A 13,909-nucleotide genomic window follows, 5' to 3' on the forward strand; every position below is an offset into this window, starting at 1 on the left:
CTTTAGAGGGTCCCTTTAAAGCAAGTGCAGAGGCAATGGCAATTTTCCAGAGATGAATGCAGTTTCTGTAACTGTCAGAAACTGAACTTCTCCTTCCACAGATTTCTCAAGCAACCTCAAGTTGTTAGTTTCTCCTTGTGAACATTGTAATGATTACAGGCTGGATGAAAGGCATTTAGATGATGTGCATTATTGTAAGATGCCCCTCTTTTCTTTCTTTCTGCTTCGGTTTCTGTTTTGAAACTGCCTGCACACTCTAAAGCAGAACCAGCTATTGAGTAACAGCTTGGATTTTTGGGTTTCATTTTTAAATATGTATCTTTAAGGAACAGGTTTTTTGTGATTTTGTTTTTGCACACCAAGAATTTTGGTGAAAGAATTGTCTTAGTTTCTATCAGCATTTCACACACACAAGGGCAATGGGACATCCAGGGGAACGGGACAATGAGGCTCTATGAGATCAAATCACAAATAGCCCTCTTATTACAATCCACTCATTAGACATGTATCCTCTCTCTGTGGTGTTGTGTCAAGAGTACACACTGTCAAAAGATCTGCTCTTCCACTGATAAATAACTCAACCTACACTTGGGAGTGGCACTTTCATTCTACTACAGGAAAATTAACATTATTATTAATGTATTTGTTTAACATGACACTTCTGTGCTGTGAGATACTGTACACTACGCCACTGTACTCTCTCACACTCCCTCAAGCTGGTACAGTGTTTACTGTAAACGATGCACAAGGGCATTAGGGTGAAGAAAACCACACGCTGCACAGTAAAGGATGCAACAGCCTAAGTCCACAGTGCTGCAGAGAGAGAGAGAGAGAGAGAGAGAGAGAGCTCTGCAGGAAGTGCACTGGACTGTGCAGAGCTGTCATACACATCATACGAATCACACAACTATTCTGGCTCTTCAGTTTTATTCATTACAAATTATAGGCTTTCAATATTTTCTTCCCCCTCATGTAACTTTCTTCTCATTCTTCTGTAGATCAGCTAGTTTTACAGGCTTCTTTATTTTCACTTTCTCTAAGAGAATGGATTTTCAGTCCTTGGTTAGCTCTCCTTTAAAGGCTGGGCAGTAATAATTTAAAACCAGTAAGAGCTAAGGGAATGGATTTGATAAAGCCTTGTTTAGCGCTGCTTTAAGTTGAACTTGTTTTTAAAGCATTGTTAATAAGAGCCTACTATCTGATGCTCCGCTAATAAAATGGTCAGATCAGATGTTCACTTCTCCTGTGTTTTGTTTGTCATCACTCCCAGGAAGGGAAGACGATGTCACCTATGCTACAGTGAAGTTTGCAGAAGCTCCAAACTCCCAGCAGCAGCAGCAGACAGACCCCAGCCGCACAGCGGGTGAGCCCATGAATAGCACTGCTGTCAGTGTCATCATGTTACATTACATTCTCCCTTACCTTTTCATGATGTCTGGAATCATTCAGAGTGCTTCTTATTGTCAATACTCAGCCATGGTTTATTCCCTTTAGTCTGGGTGTTGAGGTGCTTTGACCTGAATTCAGGGCCAGCTCTTCAGTTCTAACTGCCAGGTTTCCTTTACCCACACAGACTGGATCAGCAGAGTGTCTGTATTGTAGAGAGTGCAATCTAGTGAACACATACTGTGAATCAAGTTTCCTTTTAAGCCAACATCAGAACAGCCTTGCTGTATTTATCCACACACCCTGTTGAAACACCTGTTAACTAGCTCCTGAGCTGCAGCTTTGTAAACAGGGCTCGCAGTGCTGGACTGTTTTAAAGAGCTCCTCAAGTTTGACATTGAGCTTGACATTAACAGCAGCTCCTAGCCTCTAATTCTTCTTATTATAATTATTTATTTCTTAGCAGACGCTGTTATCCAGGACGACTTACAATTGTTACAAGATATCACATTATTTTTTTACATACAATTACCCATTTATACAGTTGGGTTTTTACTGGAGCAATCTAGGTAAAGTACCTTGCTTAAGGATGCAGCAGCAGTATCCCCCACCTGGGATTGAACCAACAACCCTCCGGTCAAGAGTCCAGAGCCCTAACCGCTACTCCACACTGCTGCCCTATACTGAAGTGTATCTTTGACTGAGTGTTTGAAGTTATAACTCCAGAAAGTTTCTTTAGTATACTGTGTACTGTATCCTGAGCTGTGTTCTCTCTCCTCAGACCCCACCCCGCCTGTGAGTGCTGCTGGCAAGGCCTCTTCATACAGACAGCCTGCACTGGTCCTCCTCATCCTGTGCTGTCTCTTACTGGCTGCCATCATCTCCCTCGCTGTCTATCGTGAGTATTAACACACTGCTGTTTGTTAGCAGGGTTTCAAATCGCTGCATTTCAGAGTCAGATTTACTGAACTGATTAATCAGCTTTAAACATGTACAGAACAAGCTGGTTGAGTGCATTCAACTGAACAAAACTGTAATTCACGCTTGTTTATTTGTTTTTCTCAGATTTCAGAACTAAAGAAGATCCTGAGAAATACACCAGCCTGTCCACAAATTATTCATCATTACTGAATCAGCTCCAGGACTTGAGCAGTGACTACAGCAACCTCAACAGGAATCATTCTGAGCTGCAGAGTAACTATAGCAGGCTCAATGAAACTCATTCTGAGCTGCAGAGTAACTATAGCAGGCTCAATGAAACTCATTCTGATCTGCAGAGTAACTATATCAAGCTATCTGGATCTCACTCTAATCTGCAGAGTAACTATAGCAGGCTCAATGAAACTCATTCTGAGCTGCAGAGTAACTATAGCAGGCTCAATGAAACTCATTCTGAGCTGCAGAGTAACTATAGCAGGCTCAATGAAACTCATTCTGAGCTGCAGAGTAACTATAGCAGACTCCAAAAAGAAAATTCAGCATTGAAAAAGCACAGTACTGAGCTGTCTGTCAAATCAATCTTGGATAAATACTGTCCTCTCAAAGAAGGCTCTTCAAAGGGTGAGTTGTGAATTCTATACAATCCCATCATCATCAACAGACAGAGAGAGAGAGAGAGCTTTGCAGGAAGTGCACTGGACTGTGCAGAGTTGTCATACACAGTATACGAATCACACAACACAGAGATAGAATTTTGAAAATCAACACATTCTACACCATAAAACAGCAGCAACAATGACTAAAACACAGACAGCAGCAACAGTGATAGATCATTTTAAAAATTTAAAATGAAATTGCCATCTTCACCCACCACACACACTCCCTCCTCAATGCACCACCGCATCTTGCTTTTATTCTGGTTGCAAACAGGACTCTAAAAACACACAAAGCATCATCTATACCAGTGCAGGACATACTGTTCTTGTGGGATTTCAAAATGGTTAGGTTCGCTTGACATTGAAGAAAGTTGACCAGGGCACACCGATAGCGGCATATGTAAGAATACTTAATACTAAAAATGAACAGCGCTTTAGTAAAAAGCACCCCGAGGTTCGTCAGCAGGCCGGAGTCGAGGGCAGTCTGTGAAACACTGTTTCCACGGTGGGGCTGAAGGGGCACCGCTCCCTCAACCCGTCTCAGCTAGCGGTTCGTGGCCATGATGCCATGCAGGATGTGCCATTGCAGGTCCCCGGAGTGCTTAGGCAAGGGCGGCTTGTACAGCACCCTTCAGGACAGCAGCGGCAAAGAAAGACGTGAAAGATGCAAAGGCTGCCCTTCGAATCGGTGATATCATGGGGCAAGTTCAGCATGGAAGAGTGGGCCTTGGTCTCAGTTCAGCTCCTCCTACATGGCACAAGGCAGCCCCAGCTCAACGGAGGAATCTGGTAGACAACAAGGTGCAAAAGCAGGAGGAGAGGATGAGGTGCTTAAAGGCCATTTCCCAGGCCAAGCAGGAAGAATGGATGAGATGGGAGAGTGTGGAACAACGCAAGATCGGCTGGCAAGACTTATGGACAATGGAACAGAGCAGGATCAGTTTCCTCATCAGGTCAACATATGATGTTCTCCCATCACCACAGAACCTAAACCTCTGCGTGGGTGAGGATCCCTCATGTCCTTTGTGTTCATCACCTGCAACATTAAGGCACATTTTGACAGGATGTAAGGTGGGTCTTAGCCAAGGACGGTTTACTTGGCGCCATGACCAGGTGCTGCGATGTTTGCCCTTACAATTGGAAGACAAGCGTAACATGACCAATAAGTTGCAACCAGTTCCATCAAAGCATTACACAATATTGTGACAATATTCCTCCTTCCAGGAGAGCAACAGCCAAGAAAAGGTGTAAAAGCCAAGCCTCGCCCAGGACAACTGGAAGCTGCTAAATGCTGGCAGATGTTGGTAAATGGCTTATTTTTCCACCCGAGATTGCCACCACTAACCTTCAACCAGACATTGTCTTGTGGTCTGGATCAGCACGCCTTGTTCATCTGGTAGAGTTAACAGTGCCATGGGAGGATGCTGTGGATGAGGCGTATGAGAGGAAGAAACTGCGGTATGCTCAACTAGCCACTGAAGCAGAACAGCAAGGATGGAGAGTTTGGGTTTACCCAGCAGAGGTGGGTTGTCGAGGATTTGTGGCGCACTGTACAACCTGATTTCTCAGAGATGTCAGGTTCGGTGGCCAAGAGTTGTGTCGCACAGTGAAGAACTTATTTGAAGCAGCAGAAAGGAGCAGCAACTGGCTGTGGTTGAGACGGAAAGATTCTAGCTGGGGATCTCAAGCGCAATAGAAAGAAAGCAACACTGCTGTACGGCTAAGTAAGCTGGGCTGAGTTGAGTGGGGGACAGAGGGTGGTGATGCTGGGATGCCAGAATCACTGTTAAGCCCTCTTGAGGTGTCGTGGGCTAGTCGACGAAACACCGAGGACGGAAGGTGCCCACTTGAAGATCCCAGAGATGTACCCTACTTAGCTCAATCCAGACGGTTGTCATGCTGATGCACTGGGGAGGCCGCACTGTGGTTGCTGGGGAGGCAAAATAAGCTGATCCCTGGAGCCAGCATTACACATAAGCCATCAACACCAGGCAGAAAGATATCTGCATCATCATATGGAAAGAAACACAAATGGATGGAGATGCAGATGGATCACATTAGTTTACTGTAAAGCTACGTCTTAGTTGGCGCTTATCTTGGTGAGAGTCGAGTTCAAATCAGCATGAAGTTTTAACATCTACTCTCATGTAATGTTAATCAGACAGGGGCAGCTTGTACAGCACCTTCCAGGACGGCAACGCAGACTCATCCACCGGTAGGTGTCACTCAGGTCTCTTAACTTGGGGTACAACTGTGCTGTACAGCTGCCTCTTCAATGCAGAGTGGAATTGCAGGTCTGACTCTCTGTCCAGTGATAACAGCATCACGGACTGCTCACCCCCCTCCTCCTCCTCCAGCACCGCAGGGGAGAGCAGCACCGAGGGTGAAACTGGCTCATGCTCCAGGGCCTGTCTCTCTGAGTGGCACTGCGCCACGAACTCCGACACAGCAGGGCTCAAGGGAGGCTTTGCTCTCTCCCAGAACCCTCTCCATGAATCGTACTGAGTGCAGGCCCAGTGCTGCAGTCAGCTCAGCCCCACTCTTCCATCGCCACTCAGTCCAGTCTATCAGGTGACACAGGGTGGTGAATCTGGCCTCTAAAAACACTGAAAAAAGCTGTTTGTAATTAAAATAAACGCCACATTTAAAAATGTCATTAAAAAAGAGGCTCTTTGAAAACACAATTAGTGCATTCTGTCCTTAAAACCTTTACTAACCTCCAGGCATTTAACATGTTCTTATAAAAACTTTCCAACCCTGTCTAAACTGAGCTCTCCAGCCCACCTCAGGAGAGACAGAGCTAGGCCTTTCCAGTTCAGTTTGGGGTAGTACAGCAGACTCTGGGATGCCTGCAGTCTGAAAGCAGCTAACTGGGAGGAGATGTCAATCAACCCCTGCCTCCCTTCATCTCAGGGCAGGTACAGCACCGCTGGCTTCAACCAATGGTTTCTATTCCAAAAGAAATTGACCAGTTTCTTCTGGACCTGCTCCAGCAGCCCTGAGGGAGGGTTCAGACACACCAGTCTGTGCCACAGCATGGATGCCACCAAGTTATTAATCACAAGGACCCTCCTCCTGAAGGGCAGGCGGTTCAGCAGCCATTACCAGCTCTGTAATCTCCCTGCCACCTTCACCAACACCCTCTCCCAGTTCTGCTGCATGTAAGCCTCTGTACGCAAGTATGCCTTCAGCACTTTCAGTCCAGCTCTGTTCCAATCCAGAACCCGAGGCAGAAAGGGAGGGGCTCTTCCCAGCCAGCTCCCTGCCAGGAGGCCAAGCCAGCAGGACACTCCCTCAGCCGGTGTAGCAGCAGTTCAATAGATCTCGAATAGAGCATCCCCTACAGAGAGCAGCCCTGTCTGTTCCCTCTCTCCACTGGGAAAGGCTGGCTTAGACTGCTATTAATCTTAAAGCTAAAAATATCAGAGTATACAATTTTGATGTAAGAGATAAAAACAGGACCAAAAGCAAACACCTCCAGTGTGTGGAATAAAAGGCCATGGTCCACCCTGTCGAAAGCTTTCTCCTGATCAAGTGACACCAGCCTAAAATCTAGATTTAAAAACATTAGAAACATTAAAAAGGTCTCTGATTTAAAACAAATTATCAAATATAGAGCGCCCCGGCACACAGTACATCTGGTCTCTGTGCACCATGGGGCTCAAGCATTCTCTAAGATGGCTGGCCAGAGTTTTTTGTAATCACAGCACAACAGCGACACTGGGCGCCAGTTCTTCAGCTCAGATAGGCCTCCTTTTTTGGGATAACAAAGTCAGTAATGCCCTGCAGCAACTCAGGGGTAGCTCTCCCTCCACCACACACTCCTTCAGCACCTGTGCAGATCACTACCCAGACATTTCCAAAAATGCTTATTAAACTCAGCCGGAAGCCCGTCCAGCCCAGGTGCTGTGCTGTTGGAGAACTGTGTGACGGCGGTCGTGAGCCCACCAAATAAGACAGGCGTATCCAGGCCGCAGCGCTCCCCCACACTCAGGCTAGGGAGACCCTCCAATAGCCACTCCATCTACTCCTGGTCGCACTTCTCAGCCTGATACAGCTCGGAGTAAAAGTCCACTGCGGCCCTACGAAGCTCCGCAGGGCTGGAGACCTCTCTCCCCCGGGCAGCCTCAGTAACAGCATCTGCTTGTGTTCAGATACCTTCTTCTCCAAGCTGAAGAAGGCTGTGGGGGCATCCATGTCTCTTAGTTCAATGAATCTTGCTCTCACCAGCGACCCCTTGATCAGGAGCGGTTACCTCTCTTTCAGGCTGCAATATATTCCCTCCGTGCTGTGGCCACCCAGTGCTCTCTCAATCTCTCAAAATGTCAATCTCTAACTGGCTGACTGCTGCATTCATTTGTCCAGTGACGTTCTGGGAGTATTGCTGGAAGAAAATCTTAATTTGAGTTTTCCCCACGGATTGGGGATTGGGTTCATCATGATTTCTGTCTAAATAAAAATCTAAAGTACAATTCAAATCCCCACCCACCAGTATAAAATGTTCTGGATCACACTTTCCTAAAATCTGATTCAGACTTTTAAAAAATAAAATCTGTTCTCTGCCCAAATTAGGAGCATAAATACTACAAAGATCAATAAAACCCTGTGGCAGAGTAGTTGCAATGACGTCACAGACCAGGAAAGAGTAAATCATAAACAACGAAGTGCTGGGCAAACTGTAGCGCAACTGGCGCTCAGCGCGTTTATTTAAATAATAAAACAAAATATTTAAACAGAACAAAAGACAAAAAACAAAAGGGCACGTTGGCCAAACAAAACAAACAAACAAACAATTGTGCTAACAAATATTGTGCTGGCGATTCCAGCACAATAGCAGTTGTTTTCGCTTTTCTCTTCTCTCCTTAACTCCCGTTCCTTACTCCATGAACACTCTCTCCTCGAGTGCAGAAAAGCTGCACATTTTTATACAGGTGACCATCTCCCGATTAGCAACAATTAGTCAATTAAGTAAATTGGGAGATGGTCACTGGCTGCACGGGGTTTTTAAATAATTCAATGCAATAAACAAACACACGGCTTTCCGCCGTCATCTCAAAATAATAACTAAGACGGACGGCTTTGTCCGCCTGCATAAAACTACAATACTAATAATAATAATAATAATAATAATAATAATAATAATACAGACATACATGAATAAATATAAAGGGGTGGGCACTTTGCCACAAACCCCCATTTAATTTCATTTCAACTTTTAAAACCTCTCTTGCACGACCTCCTCCACAGACACAATCTCTGCTCCCAGCCCCGGTGAAAATAAAACTACCACCCCAGCACTAACGTTGGAGCCGTGACTTAAAATCACCTTCCCCTTCCACTCTGACAGCCAGTGTGCTTCATTACTGCTGTCAGAGTGAGTCTCTTGCAGTAAAAGACAATTCGCCTTTTTTGACTCAATAAAATCAAATAACTGGGCTCTTATTAACATCACAGCAGCCACTTTCATTAAAAGAGCTTAAAGTAAACTTCTCCATGGAGGATGACGCATAAAACATGACAATAAATAACAGAAAACAAGGGTAAAAGCTATACAAGTGACGTGATCCATTTAAAAGCTTTTTGATTCGCCCATCATTTTTCTAGCAGTGCTCACAAACTTTTTCAAACTAAATCTCTTTTTTCTATCAAACTCAACTACTGTCGCTTTTATTAAACTACACTAGCCATCATACCAGTGTATAGTGAGGGAATAGCAGAGCGGAGGTTGGAGACCCGAGCTGACCGGTTTAGCGGTGGTCGGGGACGCTGCATGGGCAGTGTCTTTTGTTTGTAGTTTTTATTACTGTGTTTTATTTTCCCTTTTTCTTTCACCTTTTGTTTTCATTATTATTTCTCAGCACCTGCGCATGCTGCCTGATACAAGTGCAACGCCTTTACCATCGTTGGTATTGGGGGATAGAAGAACCAGTGCCACCTGGTGGTTAATAATGGAAAGAAAAGAATAATAAAACTGGGCACCAGAGAGGTGTTTCAATTAAAACCTTCTGTCTCCCATGTCAGTGAATTCCCACACCCTCCCACAGGGACAAATAAAGCACCCCCCCCCATTTACTCATCTGTCCCAATACTATTTGGAGTGGAGATGTAGTATCCTTGTGATAAAATCATGCTAATGCTAATTCTGAGAATCTAGCCCTGTGTTGTAGGTGCAGCCCCCTTCTTCAGATCTCCAGGTGTTTCTGTTTAACATGCACTGCTTCTTTCTCTCATTGTGCAGAGCGGGTTTGTAAAGCCTGTCCAGAGAAGTGGGTGGAGTTCAATGGAAAGTGCTACTACTTCTCACCTGATGAAATGAACTGGCACTCCAGCCGGGCTAGCTGTGTGTCAATGGGAGCAGACCTGGTGATTATAGAGAGCGAGGCAGAGCAGGTACAGTATTGCAAACATTCAAGTTTAAAAATAAAACAAACTGGCAGGAAAAATTGCTTGTCATGTATTTGTTAATTTCCTTTCTTTTAAGTACAGTAAGGGTCTCTCTTTCTTTAAAAATACACCCATCTTTGCCTCATGATCTTACAGCTCCATTGTAACTAATAGCAAACTGTTGTTTTCTGCTCAGAAATTCTTATCAGAGAATGCTAAAACGGATTCTTACTGGATTGGCCTGACAGATGCTGTTACTGAAGGAGTCTGGCTCTGGGTGGACGACACTCCTCTCAATGACAAGGCAAAGTAAGAGCTTCAATATCATTCTGAAATCACTGCTGAGGATTAAAAGGATACAGCAGCAAACAACCTAGTCATTTTCTACTGACATCGTGTGACACTGACTGGCATTGCTCCTCATCTCTTTCAGATTCTGGGCCACAAGGACACATGATAAATGTAAAGAGCCTGATGACTATAAGGTTGAGGACCCGTCTGGTGAAGACTGTGCACAACTACAACCACAGAGGAATTCCAAAGAGACCTGGTTTGATTCTTCATGCAAAAAGCAATATAAAAGGATTTGTGAAACTGAGGCAGTGATAGTTTATAAAGAGGATATGACAGGTTGACCGAGTGACGACGTCCCCAGAGCAGAAAGCTGACACAGACAGGCAGGTACTCGGGTGAAAGTGCTGGTGCGCGCGTATTTATTTAAAAATAAAATTAAACAAAAACAACTCAGAGCAAAAATTAATATTTAAAACAAAACAAAACGATACCTAGGTCAGGCTGGGCAGTCGCCTTCATTGATCCTGTAGTTCTCTAGTTTTATTTTTACTTTCGATTTTCACCCGTCTCACTCTCGTTCCTCCTCTCAATCACCCACCCTGAACACAGAAACAGACAGGTTCATATACTCGAGGCCATCTCCGAATCAACACCCAATTCATTAATTTGGATACGGACACATTCTGCACGAGAGTTTTGGTTTGCGTGGCCGACAGTCAATTTGTCAATAATCACTGACTGCTGACCACGCATTCTCATGAGCTGTCTGTCAGAGACGAGCTGCTAACACCACCTGTGCCAGACCACATTCAAACCAATAATAAACAAAACACTCGTCTTTTAAATAAACACAAAATCCCTTTTTGCCAGCACATTCACCCGTGCTACATAAACACAACCCAATACATGATTTCCAGGCAGGGCTTTGCCCCGCCCCCTCTAACAATGTTCAGGGCTTCTCCTCTGCCCTGCCACACAGGACAATCAGGAAAAAAGAAACTAACGTCACTGAAGCACAAAGAGAGACGAGAAAGAATAGAAGAAACTCAGTTCAGATAGACAAGCATGCAGGTCATCCCCCAACATTACCAGATTAACCGTTTGATTCCACATTATGAAAAAGCAGAGATAACAATGAGCTGGTGGTGGTTTGTACTGAATGAAGTCTGGCCGTGAGAACAGAATTGCATTGTTTGTTCAGAAACAAAGCTGAAACATTAAGAATCTCACAATATGAAAGAGCAGCTGAGATATAAAACTGCTCTCAGGTAGTTTAGCAACGTGAACAGAAAGGTCAGTGTTTATTTAAAACCACTACACACATGCACCCAGGAGACCCCCGAACCCTGATCTCCTGTGAAAAAAACAAAACAAGAAGTTATCATGTTCACCATGCAGAGTGGGACAGACAGAAAGACCCGATCAGTGAAGAAAGCTCCACATCTTGAATGAGGACCCCAACAACAAGATTGGGAATCAAAGTCTTAATCGTAATGATGGGGAGATTCAACCTGATTCCTCACAGGGAGGGGCCAGCCCTACCTAACTGATAGAAGCACACCCCCACAAACAGTCTGAATCAGCACACTGATGAAGGCACCACACTGTGCAGAGTTTATGATTGTGTGAAGTAAATGAAGTCAGACAAGAAAACTACAAGAAGATAACTTATGAAATTAAGATATTTCACCAAGTGGAGTCTCTCAAAGTCATTAAGTTTTGCTTTATTGTATAACTGAGTCTTTGGAGTTTTGCTCCCTCTAGTGGTTCACAGAGGTATGACTAGTTAGTCACACAGGATACACACATTTCGTAACTGTATCTGAGGGCTGTGCTCTGAGCTACAATAGAGCAACCCACTGAAACAACTACTTCAGCAGATTAGTATTATCATTTTATAACCCTGCACTGCACTGATACTCATTATAAAAGTTCACCCTGGTAAATGTACAGTCATTTTGCAGTTTCCTGTGCTTTAGCAGGCTTGTGCTGGTTTGCCATTGTTTTTACAACACTTTACAATACATATCTGTGCTTCACCTGCTCGCCTTTGCTTTACCATGATTGTGCTGTGCTTTTACCCTGGTATACCACACACTTACAAGGGAGACAATGATCATTTTTATAGATCTTCAGTATTGTGTTTCACTCCATTCTGACTACAGCTCCCATCATCCCTCACTGGTACTGCTGGGGTAGAGCATGATGGGAGCTGTAGGCACTGTATTGAATATGCAGCCTTCTGTCTTTCCCCATATTTAAGGTTGTTACCTCACAATCCTGTATTGATAAAATGTGCATTATAGGTTTTCTTGTAAAATGTTATCAGTGTAAAAAACACCAAAGATGTAAGAAAATGAGAAGGAGAGCTCCTGTTCCTCTTCCATTTGTTTCCATTTGTGTTTTTCTTCTCTGAGCTGAAGCAGAGCTCCTTGTATATACAGCGTTCCTATCATACCCCCCTGCTGCTGCTGTTTAGTTCACAAGCCAGAAAGCTTGCATTGTTACTGATAAAGCAGAGTGCAAACACAAAAGACCACACTCTGGAAGAATGTGATAAATATTCAGACAGATTGTAGAGTCAAATTGAACAAGATTATGAGATGCAGGTTTCAGTGCAATATTCTTCAGCATGTTGATTAAACTATTGCTTTGTATATTATATGAGTTCATTATTTTTTATTCTATTTGTATTTTTATTTGTACTGTATTATGTAGGGATTCAGCCTGGCTGTGCTGTGTGCTCTCCAATGGGTGCTGTCCCTGCTGAAAATCTCAGCCACTGCTGGTAAGCAGCTCAGATTTGGTAATCGAAATAAATATTACTGGGCACCTAGCTGGTACATACAATCCCAGAGAGGGTTTACAGCAGATAGAGTCGTGGAGTACAGTGCTACAGACAACAAACTGTTCAGACCAGAACTCCACAGTATTACATTTAAATGAACCAGTTTAACCAGCTCCTCAACCAGCACCTAGTCTCCTGAACCAGCACGACCAGCTGCAAACCAGTAAGACACACCAGCTCTGACCACACCTGCTGTGGCTTACCTGGCCTGTGGTGCAAAGTGCTGCTCAGATAAACTGTCACCTCTCTTTCTGGCAGCACTGAACCTCTTTTAGAATAAGAGGACACTGCAGCATGAACCTCCATGGAGTACTGCAGCTGTTCCAGGTAGGAGGGGGCGAGTGGGTCGCTTACGGCTCTCCTCATGAGTGAATAACCACAGCACTCTAACGCTCATGGAGCATTCTGTTTATTTAGTCTGGGGGGACGTGGACCCAATACCTGGATGTTTCCACCCCAGTAGTGTTACAGCACTAAAGAACTGAACATTAAACATACAGGCAAAGACTAATCACACACACTCAATGTCTGAACAACATAGCATTAAATAAGACTACGTGCACAAACAGATACACTAGGGTACCAACAATACATTAAACACGAAGACAGACAGTATAAACATTGCAGTAGACACACACACAGACAGACTGTCACACACTCACCTTGTGATTCAGTGCTTCCTGGGTCACCTGTTTCAGCTTCTATTTCACTTCCTGTGAGCCAGCCAATCCCACAAGCCTCTGCAACTGATCTGCGGGAAGCCCCGTCTTCTCTCCAGCCTGGGATGTCAACCAATCAGCAAACAGGTAAAACTTAAAACTCAGAACAGAGAAATGTTTGGGCTCGTGCCTTCTTCAGAGCTACTGGGGAAAACTATATGAAACCAAGTCAAGCAGACAATTCAGACACGCTTGAGGTTTAGTCTCACTTGAGTGTGGTTGCTCACATTGAGAACGCACCCTTAGAGGTTCTGTGAAACACTGATTAAACCAATGATGGTACCAGCTGAAATACACATCAGCTGACTTACAGTGGCTCTCAAAAGTATTCACCCTCCTTGGACTTTTCCACATTTTATTGTGTTACAACATGGAATCAAAATGGATTTAATTACTAGTTTTTACCACTGATCAACACAAAAAAAGTCCATAATGTCAAAGTGAAAAATAAAATCTACAAATTGTTCTAAATTAAATTACAAATACAAAACAGAAAATAATTGATTGCATAAGTATTCACCCCCTTGAGTCAATATTTGGTAGAGACAACTTTGGCAGCAATTACAGCCATGAGTCTATTTGGATAAGTCTCTACCAGCTTTGCACATCTGGACACTGAAATGTTTGCCCATTCTTCTTTGCAAAATTGCTCAAGCTCCATCAAGTTGGATGGGGACCTTTGG

At 44.1% G+C, this 13,909-nt stretch overlaps 1 protein-coding gene across 1 annotated transcript; it reads left to right on the forward strand.

The window, feature by feature from the left end:
* Window positions 1-1,371: 1,371 nt before the first annotated feature.
* LOC131698952 (asialoglycoprotein receptor 1-like) lies at window positions 1,372-12,321 on the forward strand. Its single transcript, XM_058994082.1, has 6 exons — window positions 1,372-1,386; window positions 2,113-2,284; window positions 2,452-2,946; window positions 9,220-9,371; window positions 9,562-9,674; window positions 9,799-12,321. The coding sequence occupies exons 1-6, from the start codon at window positions 1,372-1,374 to the stop codon at window positions 9,998-10,000; spliced, it is 1,149 nt and encodes a 382-aa protein (XP_058850065.1). The 3' UTR covers window positions 10,001-12,321.
* The last annotated feature ends 1,588 nt before the right edge of the window (window positions 12,322-13,909 follow it).

Source organism: Acipenser ruthenus, chromosome 20, assembly GCF_902713425.1.
Source record: "Acipenser ruthenus chromosome 20, fAciRut3.2 maternal haplotype, whole genome shotgun sequence".
Taxonomy (NCBI): Eukaryota; Metazoa; Chordata; class Actinopteri; order Acipenseriformes; family Acipenseridae; genus Acipenser; species Acipenser ruthenus.

Bases quoted from the DNA above. Each gene is read 5' to 3' on its own strand.
- LOC131698952 (XM_058994082.1), top strand. The intron at 2,947-9,219 runs GTGAGTTGTGAA...CTCATTGTGCAG, and splicing joins CAAAGAAGGCTCTTCAAAGG to AGCGGGTTTGTAAAGCCTGT. The intron at 9,675-9,798 runs GTAAGAGCTTCA...CATCTCTTTCAG, and splicing joins CCTCTCAATGACAAGGCAAA to ATTCTGGGCCACAAGGACAC.